The sequence below is a fragment of the Sinohyriopsis cumingii genome, chromosome 3 (assembly GCF_028554795.1).
Source record: "Sinohyriopsis cumingii isolate HCF-2022 chromosome 3, ASM2855479v2, whole genome shotgun sequence".
Taxonomy (NCBI): Eukaryota; Metazoa; Mollusca; class Bivalvia; order Unionida; family Unionidae; genus Sinohyriopsis; species Sinohyriopsis cumingii.
In genome coordinates, this window is record NC_142963.1 from 11,387,872 (window position 1) to 11,413,562 (window position 25,691).

The 25,691-nt window shown below is 35.1% G+C and overlaps 1 protein-coding gene across 3 annotated transcripts in view; it reads left to right on the forward strand.

Moving 5' to 3' along the window:
* Nucleotides 1-1,009: 1,009 nt before the first annotated feature.
* Nucleotides 1,010-25,691, forward strand: part of LOC149802457 (retinoid-inducible serine carboxypeptidase-like) — a 75,029-nt gene continuing 50,347 nt past the window's right edge. For all 3 annotated transcript variants that reach the window (XM_089951692.1, XM_089951693.1, XM_089951694.1), the window contains exons 1-5: nucleotides 1,010-1,160; nucleotides 7,743-7,900; nucleotides 16,764-16,853; nucleotides 18,328-18,486; nucleotides 22,147-22,221. In XM_089951692.1, the coding sequence (XP_089807818.1) occupies nucleotides 1,046-1,160; nucleotides 7,743-7,900; nucleotides 16,764-16,853; nucleotides 18,328-18,486; nucleotides 22,147-22,221 (597 nt within the window). In that variant the 5' untranslated portion in view covers nucleotides 1,010-1,045. The remainder of the gene's footprint in view (nucleotides 1,161-7,742; nucleotides 7,901-16,763; nucleotides 16,854-18,327; nucleotides 18,487-22,146; nucleotides 22,222-25,691) is intronic.

Here is a 25,691-nt window from a genome sequence, read left to right on the forward strand (position 1 = left end):
ACTCCAGATGTGTACCTTTCAAAAAACCGCTATTATCACTTGGTCATTTTCATTTGGAACCAGAACACAATTGCATTCACTATATATTCTCTACATTTGTTTATCATCACTGAACTTTCCACTGTTTGAAAATCAATACAGATCATACGTTAATCTAAAATACCTTCAAAGATGGCTCCACGGTGAAGTTCTTGTCATAGGTTCACCGGCATTTTGTTTTGAGAGACTAGACTGTAAACAAAGCAACATGCAATGGAACACATATTTCACTTCCGGATCATCACCAAGGCCCTGTCGCCGAAATTCATACAGACAACTACACCTTAAGCTCATATTCTCAAGAATAAACAATTATCTTAAAATTCCTACCCAAAAAATGCATAAATATAACTCTTCTATTTCCACCAGAATGAGAGAGGGGAAAATGCTGTAAAAATAGACTAGAACTACATTCATGGACACTGAACTGGAAGTACTAATTGTGATCCGATTCCACTTCCTGGACTTCTGAGGTAAATTGTAAAATAAAAAGAGCCGATAATTTCTTTGTTTTATTTTTGTTTTTTGTTGTTTTTTATATATATATATTAGGTAACTCATCCATTGCACATTCAGAAACTGGTATTGTCTAACTGAGCAAAATTCATTTTCACTTTTTTAATAGGTGCTAATGATAGTGTATTTTAGACTAATTCATAATGATTTTTTTAGCACAAGGGAGCAGTCATTACACTTTAGTAGTGTGCTTAGAGCCTGTACAATTTCTATAAGTACAATATCTAAAGAAATATCAGCCATATTACATCAAAGCAGCATAGAGGTATGATGAAATGTCAGCTACATTACAACAAAGTAGCATAGAGGTATGCCAACATTCTCTCCACTGTGCATGTTTCAAATGCAAACGACTTCACCTTATATATGTAACTCTCTCAAAACAACTGGTGGACACACTTTCCTAATCATATGGAAAAATGGGAACCAGCCTGGAAATTATATTAACATTGCGCAAAATAGGCATTATAAAGCATCAGGGGACCAGACTATGCTCTCTTCGCGTGATCCTTATCACATGATAAACAAGATGGAGTGTTTCACGAAAACGTCGTCTGTCATTATTCTCATTGTTTCTGTTACGATGATTCATGCATCAAATGCAGGTAATTTTGACTTTGTTTCCTTATAATATTTCTAAAAAATTATTTCTCCCTGTTCTGTGGGTCCTGGGTGGCCTACCGTAGTGGTCTAAAGCGCCTCTCTTTACAGATAATATATGTGTACAAATTTTTAGTCGGTTATGAAAGGTTCGAAGGCGCTAATGTTTCTTATTATACAATGCAATTTCGACTTAAGATAAAAAATTTCTGTGTCAATGTCTGTTTGTCTAGATCATTATCATCTCAGCTCTGTCCGCATGGGGTTGAGTCTTGGAGTATTTTCCAGGACTCCGCAACAAATATGCTAGCCGCCATTGAATCTATTTTGTGTGTCAAATCCACACAAAATACCAAACACTCTGTACTGTACGTCTTGTTCATTTTTGAAATCATCATCCGCGTTTGCTTTCCTCATAATTTATCCCTTTTCCCTAAAGGACCGAAGACGGTGCTGTAGAGAGAAATAAAGCTTGAATTAATTATGTTACAATCGCTAATAATACCCTTTCTTTAAATACTGTAATTTACTTTTGCTTGGCCAGTTTACACTGGTATGTTTGTAAATGAGGACTTTCACAGGCTTGTGGCAGGGGAAAAAAGAAACCTAAAACTCTTAATCAATCCTGACAATCCCGCAAGGTCAGTGAAAATTTGGGTCCCAAAACTATTTTGAGAAAAGTTTATGAATCCCTTAAACAATGATATTATTAGACTATCACAACCACTGCTCAAAAACTTGATGTGCTCTGGGCCAAAACTTTTGTTCAAATTTTTTCATTGTTTCAATTTTTCTATCGTTGCAGAAAAAATAAAACTTTATACTGGGACCACACCATACATTGAGTAATTGATGTTTTAATCATCAAAGTTTATTGTACATTGCATACATTGCAGTGGATGGTTTAAGTTTTATTTTCCCAGTAGGAACATTACAGCAATGGTATTATGTAATAGTGAATGTCAACTTCATTGTGCAGAACTTACCTGTCAGCTGGCTACAACAGAAAGTGCAGAATGGTCTAATTAAACCAGTGTCATTTACTATCTAAAGAAATGCCGTCTAAATGCATTGACATATATAATGTGAGAGATGAAAGATACATTTCTGGTATATCAATCCCCCCCCCCCAATCTATGATGATACTGATAGATGAAAAATTTAAATGACCACAGTACAGAGGGATGTGTTACTCCATGTGGATTTACATGTCACCAAACATAGGATTTACTTAGGAAATATAATGTATATGTCACTGAAAGAACCCCTCAGGCACAAGAAATCACAGTACATGTATAAAATGTACACTGATGTATGCAGGCAAGATTGGCTGCTGATTTTTGCAGATTTTAATGAATAGGTGAAATCATCCCTAAAACCACTAGTCAATATTTTCATGGGTTGAGTGGCTGATTTATTGGACTTGTCCAGCCTCTGTTTAGGACTTCTGTGCACCAAAGATACATCAAGGCAAGTAAAAATTGAGAAAGAACAGTGCTTTTTCATTTTGTGAAGTTCATGTTCTGCGATCTCACCACAATATACATGTATGTACATATATTGTAGGTACAGGTGGTATAGCCTACATTAAGGAATTGGCAGTAGTGCAAAGAAACTTATGGTGTCTAGCCACATTTAATTACTACCCTTAACGGGACTAATGCTACTGAAAGCTAATGCTGCACTCATATGAATCAAGCTAGTGGACTTCACAGAACATATCCTAATATCATGTTTTTGTTATGTATGTCTGTATTGTGTTTTGAACTTTTGGTTGTAGGTTATAGTTTACACTAATGGTCATTAATGAACAACATTTTTAGATAGCTAACTTTTGTTAATGATGGTAGATTTTATTTTAATGGTAATTTATAATTTTGTAAACATGTTGACATTACCTTTTGAACTTTGAAGATTCTGGAAGCACTTGTTTACAGTTGTGAGTAATTTTTCATTAAGATGATTATGGGCTGTTCTTTTTTTCTCAAAAAAATGCTGTTATGTCATAAGGTCAGGGGGGAGATGTAGGTTGAGATCAAATAGATTATTCATTCATATCTTTGTGGAATCACTTTTAGTTTGGTTCAGTTATCATTTGAGAGGAATTTTTTATTTAAAATACTCATTGGAATCACTAAGTACTAATTAATTTTTGAACAAAACACTTTTGGGATTATTGTGAATTCATTGAATGACATCTAGATTATATCATTGTGATACATCAATACTTGCTACATCAAATTATTCAAGACTATTGTGTTATGTCTATGGGCTTAAATTAAGTACCAGTAACCAGACAACTTAAAATCCATTCAGTTGTCTAAAATGTAAATTTATTTCCTTAAAATCTAAAATTAAACAAAGTGAAAGAATTTAAAATAACTTAGTGTATGAAATCCTAGTACATTATCCTAAATTGTACCAACAATATCACATAAGTCTGGAAATTGTCCCAAGGTATTCTGAATGAATATTCTTATGTGTTTATGTCTTAACGTGCTAGCACCACTGAAGAATCAGTTCTAAATCCATATGTCTTACTTTAAGGTAATCCCATGAAAGTAGAATAGCACTAAAGTCCTTGAAAGTTTCATGTAATCCAACTGAATTATTTAAATATTCAAGTCCATGAATAATTTTACATAATCCTCAAAGGTCCTGTCTGTTTTAGAATAAATGTGTTTTCACTCTGCTGGTCTGATAAACAATTATAAATAAATCAGTTTCTTGTCACAGCTCTTATAAAAGCTGCATATAACTGAAGAATCCCAATATGGTGCTTTCATTCTCTTATACAGACTCTTTGGGGACACCAAATTAACAAAAGCTGAATCGCTAAAATTACACTCAAACATTTAAATCATTAAATTCTGAAATACTCAACAGTCGTGTTCTTGACTCTATCAAATTATTGAGCTATTCAACAACTAGGGCATGCATGGTAACTCTGCAGGACAAATGCATTCCTATTTTCATGTGATGTTTTTGTGTCCTCCATTCAAACTAATACACTTTTCTAAAATAGTTGTTGGTTTGATCTTAGCAATCAGTCTTGATTTATTAATGAAATTTTACACGTACACATACTTTGACTATAACACAAGCCAACCACTGATTTGAAAGAATTAAAAATGGAGATGTAATAAACCCAAATGACTTAAATAAAACTAAATTGTATTTTAATATCTAATACATATATCAGTAACAATTGGTACATCAGCGCATACAAGATTCTTGGAATTCATTCAGAACAATCTCTACTTTTGTACTTGTGATAGAACTTTTAGGATTACACTGTATTTGGGACTTAATTCATAATGCGGTAGTTTACTCTTAAATGTTCATTTATAATTTTGAGATTAAAATTATTTGTTGGGTTTTATTTTTAAAAAATTGTTTTGCTTTTTTGGTTACTGAGTTTAAGACTATGGAGTCATAACATTTCTTCAACTATCTTGAGTACTTCTGATATAGAAATTTGTGTTTCTGCTACATATATTTAATTTGTGTTGGGTGTGTGTGTCCAAAATCTAGTTAATGGTGTACCTGACCAGTGACATTTATTTTTTAAACAGCATAATACATAGCTAATATTTTTCTATCATTGTGGGTTAAATATTTAGATCATGATATGTAGTAAACATGTTTACTTCAATCTGAGTTAAATATATGGTCTTGGTTCTGACCTTAGAACCTATTACCGGTAAGTTTATAGTGTATTTTCTGACAATGGTCATTGTGACCTAGGTCAAGTAGAGGGTTATATGATCCTGTTTACCTAAGAATTATTCATTGTTGCCTTAACATCTGAAGCAAAATCAGTCTTATTGTTGGGTTCAGTTTTTAATTTGGTTGGATTTATTTATTCAGATTGTTATTCACTGGAATTACAAAGTGCTCAATAATATACTTGGACTAAAACATTAATTTGGAATTATAGTGAATTCAGTCAAGGACGCTTCAAACCATTAGCACATCTGAGACTAAATGTACTTCAGCACATTAAGTATTCAAAATTTGTTTGGAATACCACTGGAATTCAATTGGAACTTTACACATTTAGATTTGTGATAGAACTTTAAGGACTGTTGGGGATTTAGTTCACAATACTGTAAGTTCTTTTTAAATTTTAATTTTTTGTTCTTGGGAAATAAATTATTAAAATGGTACTTACAGCTGCCTCGCTTGGCACTCAGCATTAAGATGTTAGGACTGGTCTGCCTGGTGTCAGGATGTGACTGGGTGGGACATCATGCTACATGTCTGCGGCATGATGCCTCAGTGCTAGACATCACAATAAACTAACACATTGCAGACATCTTAGCGATACAACTGATTTTTTAAAAAAAAGCTACATTAAAAATCCAAATCACACACACACATACACAGACTTTCAGTCATAACCTAGCCACTTACAGTTTGTGAGCTACAAATGTACCAAGATTGCTGACTCTGAACAATAGATTCTTTTGATGCCAGTTCCCTATTTTGTGGTGACTGGATGATAATTGTCTAATTTAAATCATGATATTATTTTCTGGACAGTTTTGTTTGGAAATAAAAAGGCACTCATCTCTGTTAACCGCCTGGAAATCTAGTACTCACACTGAGCAATGTTAACATGTTGGCAAATAATTAAATGGAAAAAAAGTGTTCTCAAATCATTCTCCAAGGTTGGCATGTCATAAATGCTTTGGGATTATCCAGGACTCGTTCAAAGATACTATGGACTACATCATTGCAGTGTGTCAAGAAAACTGTTACATCAGCACATTCAAAATTCTTGGAATTCATTCAGAATATTGTTTACATTCAGACTTATGATAGAACATTTAGGATTATTTGGTATTTAATTCACAATACTGCATGTTCCAGTTAAATTTTCAATTTTTGTAATTCAAGAATTAAATTATTTGTTGATCTTACTTAACTTTGCTTGTTTCTGTTTCTTGGTTTAAGACCATATAATTGCAACACTGCAATAAAATCAGTGAGAGAGTTTCACTAGATTGAGCATATTTCCACCAGACCTGTGTCAGATACATGCTTGACACATAATCCCTTTCCCCCTGTATCTAGGTCCAAGGTATTGAGTGGACAATCCACCATACATACTGGACACATAATCCCTTTCCCCCTATATCTAGGTCCATGGTATTGAGTGGACAATCCCCTATACATACTGGACACATGATCCCTTTCCCCCTGTACTGCATCTAGGTCCATGGTATTGAGTGGACAATCCACTATACATACTGGACACATAATCCCTTTCCCCCTATATCTAGGTCCATGGTATTGAGTGGACAATCCACTATACATACTGGACACATACTCCCTTTCCCCCTGTACTGTATCTAGGTCCATGGTATTGAGTGGACAATCCACTATACATACTGTACACATAATCCCTTTCCACCATATCTAGGTCCATGGTATTGAGTGGACAATCCACTATACATATTGGACACATAATCCCTTTCCCCCTGTACTGTATCTAGGTCCATGGTATTGAGTGGGCAATCCACTATACATACTGGACACATAATCCCTTTCCCCCTGTATCTAGGTCCATGGTATTTTGTGGACAATCCACTATACATACTGTACACATAATCCCTTTCACCCCCGTATCAAGGTCCATGGTATTGAGTGGACAATCCACTATACATACTGGACACATAATCCCTTTCCCCCTGTATCTAGGTCCATGGTATTGAGTGGACAATCCGTTATTCATACTGGACACATGATCCCTTTCCCCCTGTATCTAGGTCCATGGTGTTGAGTGGACAATCCACTATACATACTAGACACATAATCCCAGTTTCTCCCTGTATCTAGGTCCATGGTATTGATTAGACAATTCAGTGTCCATGATTTATGTAGCATATTTAAAATTCAGTAAAGATAACAGCAGAAACAGTACGCAAAAGAAAGTTAAACCTGCATCATTACAAAAGAAAATATTTGTCATAGATGAGACGGGTGATAAAAATAGAGAAGTGTTAAATTATAGGGAAAGGAACCTGCCACAAAGACATCTGTTGATGAGACTAAACTTTTAGCTAGGCTGACAGATATTTATATCAAGGCTTATACTGATGCGATAAATCAAAACACCTTGCAACTTTTCAACCCAAATCAACCTTGAAGATACTTACATGGAGAGAAACAGTGTAAAATGGAGGAAAATATTGGAGAATTCAGTTGCACGTGGAAGTCTGCTTGTCAGATTAGAACCATCTTAAAAGCATTATTCTGTCTTATTGGAATTATTTGCACAAATTCCGTAATTAAAGTTCTTTATTAAGCTCATTTAAAAAAAAAAAGAAACTTGGTAATATTTTATCCCCCCCACCAAACTTCACTGTAATGAATACTATGAAGGTTTTGAGATGTTGCAGTTGTGTAATAAAGGAACATGTATATGCAGTGGCAGCTACTGTATTATTTCTGACATCTTTTCCGATCATTGGATGAACGGCCAGAGCATATTCCATTTGGAGTGTACCATATATGTGGCTGAGCGTGGTAAATCTGTATGTCAGAAAATACATTTATATAAGAGATTTTTATCATTTCAGACACACTGAGGTATTTGAAACACAAGCATAGTGCTGATGAACCAAAGCAGGAATGGGACTATGTTGAAGTTCGCAGCTATGCACACATGTTTTATTGGTTGTATTACACAACAGATCCAACAGGATATGAACATGTGCCACTTGTTATGTGGCTTCAGGTGATTTGCATACTACACAACTTCATAGTGTACAACACATATCTAAAAATAGTATAGTATATTAGGAAGTACTTTGTAAATAAACAATGTACACTCATGTAGTACAGATGTAGGCAGATGTGCTCGTAATTGCTGTAGACTTGTAGAAATTTTTACTCGTAATTGCTGTAGACATGTAGAAATTTGTACTCGTATTGATACATGCATTTTTTTAAATCCCCCAAAACTATATAAACAATATATTTGATAGGAAATTCCACGTGCAACCCAGTTTTAAAAAAAAATGCATGATCAAATGTTCTTATCTGCATGTATATTTGCAGTCATATCATTTTTAAAATAAGCATGAACCATAGGTTCACATCACAACATCGAGAGATGGGGGCAATAGGTTGTGAGTGGTAACTTACAAAATGCACTGCAGGAGCCCTGAATGGCCGAGTGGTCTAAAGCACCTTTCGTTACGGATCACTGCCATCTCACCTCAGTCTGCGTGGGTTCGAGTCTCGGATTCGGCTAATGTGGGTATGTGAGTAAGCTTGCCAGTAGCTTCCTGTGGGTTGGTGGTTCTTTCTGGGGTTTTCCTGATTTTTTCCTCCACCATTAATACTGGCTGCCATGTATAGCCTATCGTGTGCTGAAAAATGGCATTAAACCGTACAACAACAACAACAACAACAGCAGGACACCAAGTTACATCTAAATGCAAATGTCATTATTTTAAATTAACCATAATTGTAAAAAAGGGGTAAAATTAAACAGAAAGAATAGCATCCAAAGAGAGAGCAAATGAAAGGATTAAAGTCAGGGGCTAAAGGAACATGCATGCTTTGTCTTAACACCATAAATATAGATATCAAAACCTTGATTTCATTATCAGCTGAAAGGGAATTGAAAACATAATTTATAGAATCCTAAATTATTTTTTGATAGAGACCTGCATGCAGAATTATCAAAGACTGATGACTACATGACTGCACATATTTTAAGGAAAACTGGATCCACAGTACAGAAAACAATCCAGAATTTTTGTTCTTTGTTTGAAGAATCAAAAGGTTTACATGATTTTGATGTGCATTTAATTTGGTTGGGGTTTGTATGGTGCAACAACACATGAAATCAAGTTATGATTGAACTGGTGGTTGGCCCCATCCTGTCCAAAATTGCTGACATTTTCAGGTACCAAGGCAGTTAGAGACGGTTTGCCTACCATGGTGTGCCCCTGCTCAAGGCACTTCACGTATTTCAATAAATAACATGAACAGATTCAAATTTTAATATCTACAGCAGCTTGTGTACAATAACCTAAATCGCTATTCATATAAATAAGTAAACTAAATAGACTGGATTGATTGACTTAACACTAAACAAAATAGAGATATTTTAGATACTGAGATATGGTGGTCTTAATTTTCATGTCACGTATGCCAAAACACGAAATGCAAGGAAACAACTAAAGTTGGTAATGTGAGGTGTTTCTTCTTTGTTGAAAAATAAAATCTGAAAATCTGTGATTGCAGTTTAATTAAGACAGAGATGGATTAATCTTGGAATCATGGCAAGTTTTACACATTATTGTTTAATTCAGTTTAATTGTAGACAATAAACAAACTTTTGTTAATTGCTGGGTAATAATTGAGGCTGTTAAATGACACTCCAAGTGTAATATAAGTTATACCTTCCCAAGCCAAAATGGACATATTCATTTATTGAAGCCACAGTTGACATATTCATTTAATGAAGCCACAGTTGACACATTCATTTAATGAAGCCACATTTTACATTAATTTAATGAAGCCACAGTTGACACATTCATTTAATGAAGCCAGAGTTGACATATTCATTTAATGAGGCCACAGTTGACACATTCGTTTAATGAAGCCACATTTGACATATTCATTTAACGAAGCCACATTTGACATATTCATTTAATGAAGCCACATTTGACATATTCATTTAAAGAAGCCACAGTTGACATATTCATTTAATGAAGCCACAATGGATATATTCATTTAATGAAGGCACATTTGACATATTCATTTAATGAAGCCACAGTTGACATATTCATTTAATGAGGCCACAATGGATGTATTAATTTAATGAAGCCACAATTGACATTCATTTAATGAAGCCACAATGGACATATTCATTTAATGAAGCCATAATTGACATATTGATTTAATGAAGCCACAGTTGACATATTCATTTAGTGAAGCCACAGTTGACATATTCATTTAATGAAGCCATAGTTGACATATTCATTTAATGAAGCCACAGTTGACATATTCATTTAATGAGGCCACAGTTGACATATTCATTTAATGAAGCCACAATTGACATTCATTTAATGCCTAATCCTGTCTATATTTTACTGACAATGGTTACTGCTTTGATTTGATTAGGACATCTGCAGAATTTAAGTCATTCTTAAGGACAGACACATTCATTTTGTAAAGTGGAAGGGTAGCAGGGAGGGATTAGGATTAATTTTGAAAAACTTGACAAAAATTTTCTTGGTCTGATTTGTAAGAAAGGACCTTGCTCTATCACATTATACATACAACAAATTTATCTTGTAATGAAAGAAAAAATATGGTTGGAAAGAAAAATCCCCATCATGCACACACATACACACCAAAAACTAAATGGTTATTCCCTTACCATACATTATTGCATCAGTCTAGCTAGCTCAAAGTTGTGTATATTCAGCTTCATGCATAATTATGTTATTGATAGTGTGTGCGACCATTACTGCTTAAGGTTTAATCATGTGGTTCACATTTCAGTGAGGGGGCCCCGAGTGGCCGAGTGGTCTAAAGCGCTCACTGTTCCAGATCACTGCCATCTCATCTCTGTCTGCGTGGTTTCGAGTCCAAGGCTCGGCTAGCGTGGGTACGTGGGAAAGCCTGCCAGTAGCTTCTCGTGGGTCAGTGGTTCTTCCCTGGGTTTTCCAGGGTTCTTCCTCCACCAGTTATACTGGCCGCCATGTATAGCCTATCTTGTGCTGAAAAATGGCGTTAAACCCTAGAACAACAACACCACGTTTCAGTGTAAATTGTGTTTTCTGTTCCTTTCTTTATTTTTAAATAGCAGTGAATTTCATTTATAATTGAATTGTCTGTATATCTGAGGATTACTTTTTCTTTGTAATGGTCGTATAAATTTACTCTGTTCAAGGGAAGGCAAAAGGTTGGCCAGTGCTTAAGTTTATTAAAACTTCTTTGAATAAAGTAAAACTATAAAATTCCGGAAGGGTCTGTGTTCTACTTTCCATTGATCATGATGTAAACTTCTTGGGAGACATTGTTTAAAATGAATTGGAAATGTACATAAATATTTTACATTCTGAATAACTGCAAACAATAGTATATTGCATAGAAGTTATCAACCTTTTATAGACACATATATTAAAGACTATTTTGAAATGATTTTTTTTTATTGAAAGGCTATTTCAAGAGCTAAGCATCAGTTGGTCTGTCCTCTTATAATGACTACACCTATCTAACTTTAACTAAGCTTTCTTCAACACGCATGCATGTGTGCACACACACACACAAAAACACGCACACACGTTTTCCACACTGAAGTCACTGTGAGCAGCAGATATTGTGATCCTGTGAATGTCAAAAGATTCAATACACATCAACTGGAAACCATTCCTAAACATCATGCATTTTGATTTGCTTTGTTGTAGCTGTTGGCCCCATGCTTAACCAGGGCTCTGTGGCCTTTATTTCAACCAGGGCTCTGTGGCCCTTATTTCAGCCAGGGCTCTGTGGCCCTTATTTCAACCAGGGCTCTGTGGCCCTTATTTCAGCCAGGGCTCTGTGGCCTTTATTTCAGCCAGGGCTCTGTGGCCTTTATTTCAACCACTGGCTCTGTGGTCTTTGGTGTTTATTTTGACCTAGGCTCTGTGACCTTTTTTTTAAATCAGAGGTCTTGTTATATTTCAAAACACTTATCATATGGTAGCCTGGATCCCACTGTCAAAACAAGACTGGGAATAATTAGTGTGTATGACTTACAATACTCAGCATGTGAGATCAAAGCTCTCCATTTGTTCAAATGCACCACAAAGAGCTAACTTCCCCCTATAGCCTTTAGAGGAGAAGTATTTCTAATTGCATTCAATGGCTACCATTCTGTGATTCCCAACACATTTTGCCAAAACTATTCAAACCAAGGGATGGAGGTCTGGTATGACCTATCACCCCAAAGATCTCAATATGACCTGGCGGGATTTATATACACAGTGCAACAAGCTACTTTTTCAGGTCACTCAGTAGCTTTGTAGCAGTGCAAGATATGCATAAATGAACATCTGTTCTCAAGAACAAATTCATCTATCTGTGCTAAGATGGGCCATATTTCACCTGAGACTTGAAGCTTCTTGTATGCTTTAGGAGACTGTAGTCAGGGTTAGCACCAGGTAAAGTGGATGTAACTGCATCTACGTATTTCCCATTCTTCTTATGTATTATGATTGGCTAATGTGTTATGTATATTTAATTTTCATTGCTTGTTTGTTTGTTTCTTTTATTTTTTGTATTTTGTGATATGCTGTGGGTTATATAAAGTTGTATTTTCTTGCTGACCTTGTCCAAAATCAATTTCATTGTGTATCTGACCAAAATCAGTGATTTTTATTTAATTCTGTTAAAAACTGATACATATCTAATACTTTCTATATGAGTATGGGTTTAATATTAGGACCATTATCAATAGAAGTAAACATATTTATTTGGATTTGTTTCCAGGTTATTGGAATTCCCCTACAAATAAATATATACCTGGCCTACCTGATGTATTCCACATTCTGTATTATAATTTTAGTATCATACCTTATGTTATAACTAAGATTTTATATTGTAAACATTTGGAACCCTACAGAATGATTTCTTCATTAGGTAATGGTTTCTTTTATAAATGCTAATTGTGACCTGAGGTCAAGTAGAGGACTATATAATCTTTTTGTTTTCTTTCAAGAAATTTTTCATTCATGCTTTAAGATATGAGCAGAATCAGTTGTATTATTGTTGTTTCCAGAAATTCCTTTGGGATGAAATTTATTTGTCAGTATTTTTTAATTCAGATTATATTATCGTAATTCAATTAAAGACTGTCAGCACATCACCATTTATTCATTGGGATTTGTACTGGTAATTATTGTATGCTCTTTTTTGTTTCTGTTAACTTTACATTGTCAGAATTGTGCAATATTTTATGATATTGCACACCTTCATATTGCACTCACATGCATGACATGTGTGCTCAACAGTGCATTAGGAACTACTTTGTAAGCAAATCATATACACTCATGTAGTAGGTGCTTTACAGTTTGTTTGAATAAATTTGTTTCTGAATCATCTAAAGCAGATGTTTCGTGGACTGCCACATACCAGCTGCTTTGTATATATATATATAGATATTGCTTAGATCATTCATTTTACAAGGTTTTATTTTGAAACTTGAAAAAAATTGTATTTTGTTCTGTATAAGATTGCATATAAGATATTTTTCTTCTTCCCATCTGGCGGTGCTTCTTTTATGCATGTATTCATGGATATCAGGACACAGGAAAACCATTTGTCCTCTATTCCCAATTTAACGGTGCAAAGGAAAACTTGAGTAGGGGGTATTTACTGATCCCTGATCCAAGTAGATGTAGATTCATAACTTTAGAATAAATCTCTTTGCATTTTGTAATAAGCATCAAAGTGAAGCATTGCTTAAAATCTCTTGTGTATCAGCTATCAATTACTTATGCCTACTTTTCCTTCTAGTATGTGATCTCTTATATAAATAAATTATATAGCAATAAATATTTATATACTAAATTGAGAAATTGGCATTTCACACCTAGTTCTTGATTTCTCAATGGCATTTTGTTTACAGTGACATTTTTCAATAATCACTGAATTGCTTTAATGTGAGAAATTTTCCTTTTCAGTGAGCTATCCCATTTCATTGTAGGTTATGTGATAAAGTAAGAACCAGAGAAGGTCAGAATGTTGTAATATTTTAAAAAATCAAATCAGACATCTGTCACTTGCCCTGGCATTTTCAAGACTTTGCTTAATTGAATTAGGTTATGACATTTTTCATTTGAACAGTAACTACATACTTATAGAAACATCCACTGATATCTTTACTTTGGTGTGACAATATATCAATCTAGCCATCTTGAAAATACTAGAGACCTGGAGCAAACTTCACACTGTTGGACCAGAAGAGAAATACAAAAAAAATTGACATTTTATGACTTTTATCTTTAAGTTTCCACATGTCTAACTCATACAGATGCATGATAGCTTTTTGAAAAGCAAAACTTATCATTATAATGACACAGATCAGTGAAAAGAGTTGCTGTATGCATGAAATCCATTGAGAAATCAAAACTTGGTGTGAAACTACAATGTCTCAATTTAGTTACATTGGCTTATATATTTATTTAAGGGGATATATATGAGAGGAGTTTTAAACCCACTGTCTTCACTCCTACATAACATTTCTATGGTTTGGATCCATTATAATAATTACCATACATTGGATACCTGAGTATTTTTACTTATAGTAGTCTATATACGTCCAGAGTTAAGAAATGAGTATCTGCTGTAACTGAGAATGAGTATCTGTTGTAACTGAGAATGAGTATCTGTTGTAACTGAGAATGAGTATCTGTTGTAACTGAGAATGAGCATCTGTTGTAACTGAGAATGAGTATCTGTTGTAACTGAGAATGAGTATCTGTTGTAACTGAGAATGAGTATCTGTTGTAACTGAGAATGAGTATCTGTTGTAACTGAGAATGAGTATCTGTTGTAACCGAGAATGAGTATCTGTTGTAACTGAGACTCCAAAACTGGAGATAGGCAGATTTTGAAAGTTTGATTCACTTCCTGACTGTAGAGCGTGAGTAGATAGGGACACTTATGTAAATGTGCTGTTGGGGGTAGTATTGACTGAGATGGGGACACTTATGTAAATGTGATATTGGGGGTAGTATTGACTGAGATGGGGACACTTATGTAAACGTGATATTGGAGGTAGTATTGACTGAGATGGGGACACTTATGTAAATGTGATGTTGGGGATAGTATCGACTGAGATGGGGACGCTTATGTAAATGGGATGTTGGGGGTAGTATTGACTGAGATAGGGACACTTATGTAAATGTGATGGGGGTAGTTTTGACTGAGATGGGGACACTTATGTAAATGGGATGTTGGGGGTAGTATTGACTGAGATGGGGACACTTATGTAAATGTGATGTTGGGGATAGTATTGACTGAGATGGGGATGCTTATTTAAATGGGATGTTGGGGGTAGTATTGACTGAAGTGGGGACACTTATGTAAATGTGATGTTGGGCGTAGTTTTGACTGAGATGGGGACACTTATGTAAATGTGATATTGGGGGTAGTATTGACTGAGATGGGGACACTTATGTAAATGGGATGTTGGGGGTAGTATTGACTGAGATAGGGACACTTATGTAAATGTGATGTTGGGGGTAGTATTGACTGAGATGGGGACACTTATGTAAATGTGATGTTGGGGGTAGTATTGACTGAGATGGGGACACTTATGTAAATGGGATGTTGGGGGTAGTATTGACTGAGATAGGGACACTTATGTAAATGTGATGTTGGGGGTAGTATTGACTGAGATGGGGACACTTATGTAAATGGGATGTTGGGGGTAGTATTGACTGAGATAGGGACACTTATGTAAATGTGATGTTGGGGGTAGTATTGACTGAGATGGAAACACTAATGTAAATGTGATGTTGGGGGTAGTATTGACTGAGATGGGGACACTTATGTAAATATGATATTGGGAGTAGTATTGACTGAGATGGGTACACTTATGTAAATGGGATGTTGGGGGTAGTATTGACTGAGATAGGGACACTTATGTAAATGTGATGTTGGGGGTAGTATTGACTGAGATGGGGACACTTATGTAAATGTGATATTGGGAGTAGTATTGACTGAGATGGGGACACTTATGTAAATGTGATGTTGGGGATAGTATTGACTGAGATGGGGACGCTTATGTAAATGGGATGTTGGGGGTAGTATTAACTGAGATAGGGACACTTATGTAAATGTGATGTTGGGGGTAGTATTGACTGAGATGGGGACACTTATGTAAATGTGATATTGGGAGTAGTATTGACTGAGATGGGGACACTTATGTAAATGTGATGTTGGGGATAGTATTGACTGAGATGGGGACGCTTATGTAAATGGGATGTTGGGGGTAGTATTAACTGAGATAGGGACACTTATGTAAATGTGATATTGGGGGTAGTTTTGACTGAGATGGGGACACTTATGTAAATGTGATGTTGGGGGTAGTATTGACTGAGATGGGGACGCTTATGCAAATGTGATGTTGGGGATAGTATTGACTGAGATAGGGACACTTATGTAAATGGGATGTTGGGGGTAGTATTGACTGAGATGAGGACACTTATGTAAATGTGATGTTGGGGATAGTATTGACTGAGATGGGGACGCTTATGTAAATGGGATGTTGGGGGTAGTATTGACTGAGATGGGGACACTTATGTAAATGTGATGTTGGGGGTAGTATTGACTGAGATGGGGATGCTTATGTAAATGTGATGTTGGGGGTAGTATTGACTGAGAAAAACATGTGACCATGTGATGTTGGGGGTAGTATTGACTGAGAAATACATGTGACCATGTTTCTTTGCTGCAGACTTGTAGTTTTATGTCATGTTATCGGTGAAACTTTTAATTAAAAGCTTGGTATGTGAAGGAGTTTTGGAGTAATGTTTACCAGCAATACTATGATAACACTTTTATTAATTGATGACAGTTTCTTTTTCCAGGGTGGCCCTGGGGGCTCATCAACAGGATTTGGCAATTTTGCAGAAATTGGACCCTTGGATATCATGCTCAAGCCCAGGAACACCACATGGGTAAACATCAATACTTTTGCACACCCTCCCATTTCTTTTTATCTTCTCTACCGACTTTAAAATCAAGAAGCATCAAGGATATAAAATATACACAAAACTTAATCATTTCATTCCTCAATTCCTAACCCGATTGTTGCAAGGGGTCCCAACCACAGTCAACGTCAACTTGTTGGCATTTCAAAAAGTTTAGGGGTACAACCAAACAGAAGTGTGTGCGAATACTGTACCTAGGAATTTGACTTTTGCCTGTCATTGTTCTTTCACACATACTTTCTGTATGCTTTTTAAAGCCTTCATCTTGTCCCATTTGTACCAAATTATATGAGAACATAAATGTTACATTAAAAACTAAAAATTGTGAATTTCTATAATTTTGCCTGTAGTAAAGTTTGATTCATGAAAATAATAGAATTATCATTTTATACATCTGTATATGCCAATTTTCAATGATAAACATGGTTTTTAATTTTCGCGTTTTGAGCAAAATTTTATGTTGAGACAGTTTCTTGTCTGATGGGTAATGGTTTTGGCTTGGTCACATAACTCTAAAAATAGTTCCTGTATGCTGAGAATTCATTTACTTGTTTATTTTCATCAGACTCATTTTTATGCTGTTTTAAAAAAAATTTGTCATAACTGTTTTTTCTCTGATATATTTCTGATTGGATGGGAATTTCATGCATGGATATACCTCAGATAAAATGGGGACTGCACACATGGATATGCCTCAGATATGATGGGGACTTCACACATGGATATGCCTCAGACAGGATGGTGATGTCACACATGGATATGCCTCAGATAGGATGGGGACTTCACACATTGATATACCTCTGGTAGGATGGGGACTTCCCACATGGATATGCCTCTGAAAGGATGGGGTCTTTGCAAATGGATATGTCTTAGATAGGATGGGGACTTCACACATGGATATGCCGCTGATAGGATGGGGACTTTTGTCATGGCTCAATATTAGTTGGTCTTTAAATTTGTGGCTTGAAGTAGCCACAAGATCCATTTTGTTCTGTTGACAGAATCAGCATTCTTATAAAGTAGTACATTGTTACATTCTCTTTTATCTCCAACTCTAAAAAATTGGAGCAAATTACTCATTACTTCTGGGTATGGTAAGATCATTTGAAAGGGAGGTGTTTTGCATTTATTGACTGAGCTATGTTAAATAATGAATTATGTCTCTGGTTCTATAATTCTCTCAATTAATGTTATCATCTGTCTTGAAGTTGCCATAGTGTGCGTAGTCTTTAAAGGTTAAGGAGGCTGGAGGACTTGGTGGAAACCACCAGTCTTCAGTAGGTAGCTGCTTTCATTTGCATATGTTGGAGCTTGATATTAAACTCTGGACAGCTTGGGTGCAAAGTGAGTGTGTTACCACAGGCCTGTCAAACAAGATAATCCAAAAAATGACAGTTTGTTGAAGAAATTGCAACAAAATGACCATTGTTTTGTAATTCAGCTTTCAGCGGCCAGCCTACTGTTTGTGGACAATCCTGTTGGAGCAGGGTTCAGCTATGTGGACAATGATGATGCCTACACTACAAATGTAGACACGATAGCTAGGGATCTTCTTGTCCTCCTGAAAACTTTCTTCATGGAAAAAGCCACACAATTCCAGGTAAAAACTCAAATGTTTTATGATATATTCCAGCACATCCCAGTTTTGTCTGACTCACCCTTAAAATCTATGCAAAGTTTCCACACACAAGACTAGATCTATGGTCCAAATTCAGTTGCTTACTTTGAATATCTTAAAATCTATGCAAAGTTTCCACACACAAGACTAGATCTATGGTCCAAATTCAGTTGCATACTTTTAATATCTTAAAATCTATGCAAAGTTTCCACACACAAGACTAGATCTATGGTCCAAATTCAGTTGCATACTTTGAATATCTTAAAATCTATGGAAAGTTTCCACACACAAGACTAGATCTATGGTCCAAATTCAGTTGCATACTTTTAATATCTTAAAATCTGTGCAAAGTTTCCACACACAAGATTAGATCTATGGTCCGAATTCAGTTGCATACTTTGAATATCTTAAAATCTATGGAAAGTTTCCACACACAAGACTAGATTTATGGTCCAAATTCAGTTGCATACTTTGAATATCTTAAAATCTATGCCAAGTTTCTGCACACAAAACTGGATCTATGGTCCAAATTCAATCGCATAAAATTTGTTGGGTACCAATTTTCATCGTTGTTGTGCAAGATCATGAATTAAATGTCACAACAACTTAAAGGCAAAGCTGATGTATATAATGTATTAAAACAAAGAAAGAAATGAATGATGCTACCATGACATATATATATTTATTTATTAGTTTATGCATGAACTGATTTCAAACTTTGTTTTTTAAGAGAGAAATCTATACACTTTTTGGTTCATATACGACATGATTCCATGATTCAGATTCTCATTCTTTGAGCACATAATTTCAAGTTCTATCTCATAGCCAAAACACTTTTAAGTCAATAACTGTGATGAGAATGAAGTTAGACTCTTTCACTGTCAGTAACTCAGATGAGTTTAAAGCCAGACTCGTTCAACTTTTAAATTTAATTTAACTTGGGCCCCTTCACCAGAGTTCTTAATTTCAGTGACAGTGTTATATGCACTCCATGTATTGTATCAAATTTTGATCATGAGCTTCAGCATCATACCAAAAATCATTTTTAGAATATAGAGGCCTAGTTAATTCCATGTGAAAATATGGGGTCGGTTAATGCCATGTGAAAATATGGGGTCGGTTAATGCCATGTGGAAATATGGGTCTGGTTAATGCCATGTGAAAATATGGGGTCGGTTAATGCCATGTGGAAATACGGGTATGGTTATTGCCATGTGAAAATATGGGGTATGGTTATTGCCATGTGAAAACTGCTATAACTTTCTTGCATTGTTCTCTGATAAACCAACTTTCAACCATCTGAACCATTTAGATTTGACATACTTTAGTCTCTTAGCGTCATGTCACATCTAATTTTGATATACTTTAGTCTCATAGCATCATGTCACATCAAACTTTGACATACTTTAGTCTCATAGCATCATGTCACATCTAACTTTGACATACTTTAGTATCATAGCATCATGTCACATCTAACCTTTACATACATTAGTATCTTTGCATTATGCCACATTTACCCTTTACATACCTTGATATCAAGTCATGTCACATTTACCCTTTACATACCTTGATATCAAGTCATGTCACATTTACACTTTACATACCTTGATAACAAGTCATGCCACATTTAACCTTTACATACCTTGATATCAATGGTCCGAATTCAGTTGCATACTTTGAATATCTTAAAATCTATGGAAAGTTTCCACACACAAGACTAGATTTATGGTCCAAATTCAGTTGCATACTTTGAATATCTTAAAATCTATGCCAAGTTTCTGCACACAAAACTGGATCTATGGTCCAAATTCAATCGCATAAAATTTGTTGGGTACCAATTTTCATCGTTGTTGTGCAAGATCATGAATTAAATGTCACAACAACTTAAAGGCAAAGCTGATGTATATAATGTATTAAAACAAAGAAAGAAATGAATGATGCTACCATGACATATATATATTTATTTATTAGTTTATGCATGAACTGATTTCAAACTTTGTTTTTTAAGAGAGAAATCTATACACTTTTTGGTTCATATACGACATGATTCCATGATTCAGATTCTCATTCTTTGAGCACATAATTTCAAGTTCTATCTCATAGCCAAAACACTTTTAAGTCAATAACTGTGATGAGAATGAAGTTAGACTCTTTCACTGTCAGTAACTCAGATGAGTTTAAAGCCAGACTCGTTCAACTTTTAAATTTAATTTAACTTGGGCCCCTTCACCAGAGTTCTTAATTTCAGTGACAGTGTTATATGCACTCCATGTATTGTATCAAATTTTGATCATGAGCTTCAGCATCATACCAAAAATCATTTTTAGAATATAGAGGCCTAGTTAATTCCATGTGAAAATATGGGGTCGGTTAATGCCATGTGAAAATATGGGGTCGGTTAATGCCATGTGGAAATATGGGTCTGGTTAATGCCATGTGAAAATATGGGGTCGGTTAATGCCATGTGGAAATACGGGTATGGTTATTGCCATGTGAAAATATGGGGTATGGTTATTGCCATGTGAAAACTGCTATAACTTTCTTGCATTGTTCTCTGATAAACCAACTTTCAACCATCTGAACCATTTAGATTTGACATACTTTAGTCTCTTAGCATCATGTCACATCTAATTTTGATATACTTTAGTCTCATAGCATCATGTCACATCAAACTTTGACATACTTTAGTCTCATAGCATCATGTCACATCTAACTTTGACATACTTTAGTATCATAGCATCATGTCACATCTAACCTTTACATACATTAGTATCTTTGCATTATGCCACATTTACCCTTTACATACCTTGATATCAAGTCATGTCACATTTACCCTTTACATACCTTGATATCAAGTCATGTCACATTTACACTTTACATACCTTGATAACAAGTCATGCCACATTTAACCTTTACATACCTTGATATCAAGTCGTGTCACATTTAAGTTTTACATACTTTAGTATCAAAGCATCATGTCATGCATTTACAAAATATCTCATGACTAGGTAAGAATTAAATTGCAGTTATATTTTAAGACACAAAAACCATTTTGAAGGTGAAGAAATAATATGATCATTTGCATGTCTTCATAGTCTTATTAACATTAATTCTGTAAAATGACTGTATATGCTTGCTTTTAAATAGAATCTAACTGCAAGCAGCCATTGCTTAATGCACTGGTTGAGCAGGGTCTGTGTTTCTTGTTCTGTTGATTGCTTCTAACAAACTCTGTGAACTCAGATCTGCCAGTTCATTATGCAATGGCATATCTGGGCCTATTCAGTTTGCAGTTTGACTTAGTTTCTAAACAAGTAAGAACTGTACATGAAAACTGCTGGAAACAATCAACTGTCAGTGTATCAATATTATAATGAAATTAATAAATAACATAATGATTTATGTTTATAATACAGTGAAACCTGTCTTGGATGATTACCTCATCCGACAACAGAAAATGATCTCTATCGGTAGGTGGCCTTCACAGATGACATCACAAAGTATAACTGTAGAGTAGTATATGGTGGCTGACTGTCCAAACCAAAGGTAATTTAAGTCAGCAGACGTGACACAACAGTAATACAAATCTAACTTTAAAGCAAAGTTTGTTACATGCCATATAAATTTTTAATAATTTTTCAGTCCATCCCATTCTTCATTTTCTCCGAGTCCTATGGAGGAAAGATGACTGCTGCAGTAAGCAATGTTCTGTATGAGGTAAGACTCTTTGTAGATGTTAAGCAAATGTACTGATCTAAAACATGTAATATCTCGCAATGTGAGAAGAAATCTCACATGATTTCAGATCATTTTACATCACTTTCTCCCTAAGATCAGAATATGAGATTTATTATGCTATTATTTGTTCCTAGTGCAGTGGACCTACATGTTCTGGACCAGTGGGTTTTGATTAGTGGCAAGTCCTATATCTAGCATAGCAGGTCCTGAAACTACAGTGAGTTAGTAATTTGGAATATGTAAAAAAAACTGAACATTAATTCACAAGTTCACATGACATCTCACTGTATATAGGGCAGTGTGAGACAATTAGAGCAGACTGGTTGCTTAAATATTACAATACAATAAAACTTTGAAGTGCTCTGTTTGGAAACTATCTTATCATGCATTCAATCAACATGTGAAAATGTTGTAAATGCTGTCAAGTAGTAGGGGTAAAATGACAAACCTGTTCTGCATATCAATACAGTTCATGATACACAACCGTAATATGATGCATATCGATACACTTGATGGTCTTTCTATCTTTGGAAGGTAGGTGGTGCCCCTTTACATATGTTGAGATACTGGTTGTATTTCCAGTATGCAGATTACAGACAGATATATTATCGTATATTTTGTATGCAATTCTCATCGATGACAAGAAAACAAAAATACATTCACACAGACTACCTGTTGGTTGTCAGTGAGTTTCATTCGTCATTTTAGACCATTTCATAGTGGCTCCATTTAACTCACTTTAGCCACCAGGCCCTTTGTTTTGCATGGTATGAATGCTTTGAAAACATCTTATTACCAATTTCATGTCAAACTTAAACTTGGAAGACATTACGATGTTGTCTTCAAAACAGAACGAACAAAGTTGTTTCCACGTGCAAAGAAAATCTCATCTTGAACAAAACTGGGCTTGGGAATGAGAATTAATACCAACAAAATCTATCACATTGTACTTCCTGCAGATGCAAAAGACTGATGTGGCCACAGGTACTTGTATTTGTTAGTGAAGAAGGAAAACTATTGACAACACCCAGTCCTATTCTATTTTACTTTTTTTTCAATTTTACACAAGGTGATAAACTTCAGCTGGTTGAAATCAGCCCCCTTGCTGATTTTGTGGTAATTTTGTATATTCTATCAGCATCCTCATTCACTGGTGAAAAAATCTGCATTAAAAGAAAAATTCCAAATTTGTTCCCCATGTACAATTTAAGGAGAGATGCTGCCCTGATTTTATCTGAAGTGGGACTTAACCCATTGTCACCAAAAGAAGGGTAGAATTAGTGAGGGAGGGGAAGGAGGAAACAGTCATGGTTCAATATTTACCTAACACTTCAAAACTCCACTTTTTTAGAGCTTTACTGAAATCAAAATCTTTAAAAGATGTCACCTCTTTTTGTATAGGTATTAATCTGTTAATTATTTGGGGTGGCTGAGTGGTCTAAAGCGCTCTCCGTTACGGATCACAGCCATCTCACCTCTGTCTGCGTGGGTTTGAGTCTCGGATTCAGCCAATGTGGGTATGTGAGAAGGCTTGCCAGTAGCTTCTCGTGGGTCAGTGGTTCTTTCCGGGGTTTTCCCCGGTTCTTTCTCCACCATTAATACTGGCCGCCATGTATAGCCTATCGTGTGCTGAAAAATGGCATTAACCCAACAACAACAACAACTATTAATTATTTCTGAGCATAGACTGTTCCTTATTTGTGTATGAATATTTTTTTTGCTTCCTTCTGAAAGGGCATATGCATAGCTAGTTTTGTCAGCTTGAAGATTTTGGGAAACTGGTCTTTGTGGCTGTTATTTAGAATTTTACAGCGCTCAGATATTACTTGTTGAATCAGTAGTTTACTGACTACTAGGCCAGATTTCTTATCTGTTCTATGATTCTGTGTTAAAAGTTTGAGTCAGTCAATGTCATAGTCTGCTTGTACAGACAGGGGTATTCAAATAAACATCTTTACTTCATAATTTCATTTTTTTTTCATCCTTATTTAGTTTATCTTAACCCTGATATGGATATATGGTATTGTAGCATATGACTTTCAGGGCTAAATTGATTGATTAAAAAAAAAAGAAAATTGCATTCTGCTTTTAAATTGTCTATATTTTAATTCAGCTCACTATTCTGCCCTTTCTACATTTAATCTTGAAATACTGCTGACAGGGAGACTGACTGTCATGTCCTCTAATTTTGTCCATCCAACATGTAGTTCTCACTCGTATTAAACACCATTTTCTGGCTCAAAATCAGTCACTGGTATTTCCATTAACAATTTTCCACTTCCAGTAATCCAATACACTTCATAACTTTAAAAATTAGTGTGACCATCACTATCAACAGCCAGTATTTGGCAAACAAAAATGTAATGAACCACGCTGGGTATCAGACATTTTGAATTTTCTAGATAGCCTGTATTTTATACACACATTTGTAAACTTCCTTCTATGCCATAATGCTTATTCCAGGGCACAATATGCCAATCAAATTTAGTTAGCAACCATTTTTGTCATGCTTAAAGACCTCAGATACATAAACTGTTGACTACCCAAAAAACATGTCGTGACAAAAATGGTTAAATAAAAATTATATCCTTCACCTAGCACATTTTCAAGTGCGGGACTTTCAACTAGTTTGCAGGAGTTCTCACGCATCACTGTTCTCCAGGTGTGCAAATTCATACATATTTTGCACAATTCATGCAATCGCACACCCTGATAGCATCATTGTTTAAATACTTTATATTATTACTTTATATTATTTCAGTAACTTTAGAGCAAAGTTTCTCTGTTGCTTTGCTAGTACTTCCTGTCTCTCATGAAGAGAATAAGCCTTGCTGATTCCTTTATGCTGAACATGCTGCTGGATTAAGATAATTAGCATGGAATTGGGGGATGGGGGCAGATTATGAACCATGTCACTTTTTTTGTCTTTGCAGATGGCAGGCAAGTATTCTCAATAGTATTTTTCATTTTTTACTAATAAAAATGAGTGCCTAGGACTGCAGATGCTGTTGAAGATGAATTCTATATTTAAAGAATAGAAAGGCAAAATAATAATAGTTATTCATGGCTGCTGAAGACTAAAATAACTTGTATATGGTAAGTATCATTTTGTAGTAATTCTACTTCTCTTGTATCAATATGTATATAGTTCCAACAAAAGTATTGATATATCAATGAAATGTTTCACCCCTATCAAATAGTGATCAGTTTATCAAACTTGGAAAGTCTAAGCCATACAGTTTCTGGATTAGTGATACACTGGATTATTTCTTGTAAACATTGTCACAAACTGGCTAATAATCCAATGGACTACAGACTGGTAAATTCAATGGTTTTGTATTGGAAATTACTTGTTTTCACACTACTGCTATTTTCAGCTAAAATAGTGATATTTCCAACCAAAGGACCATGCCATGCAAGTATTTAAGATTAAATTGCATGTTTGAGCA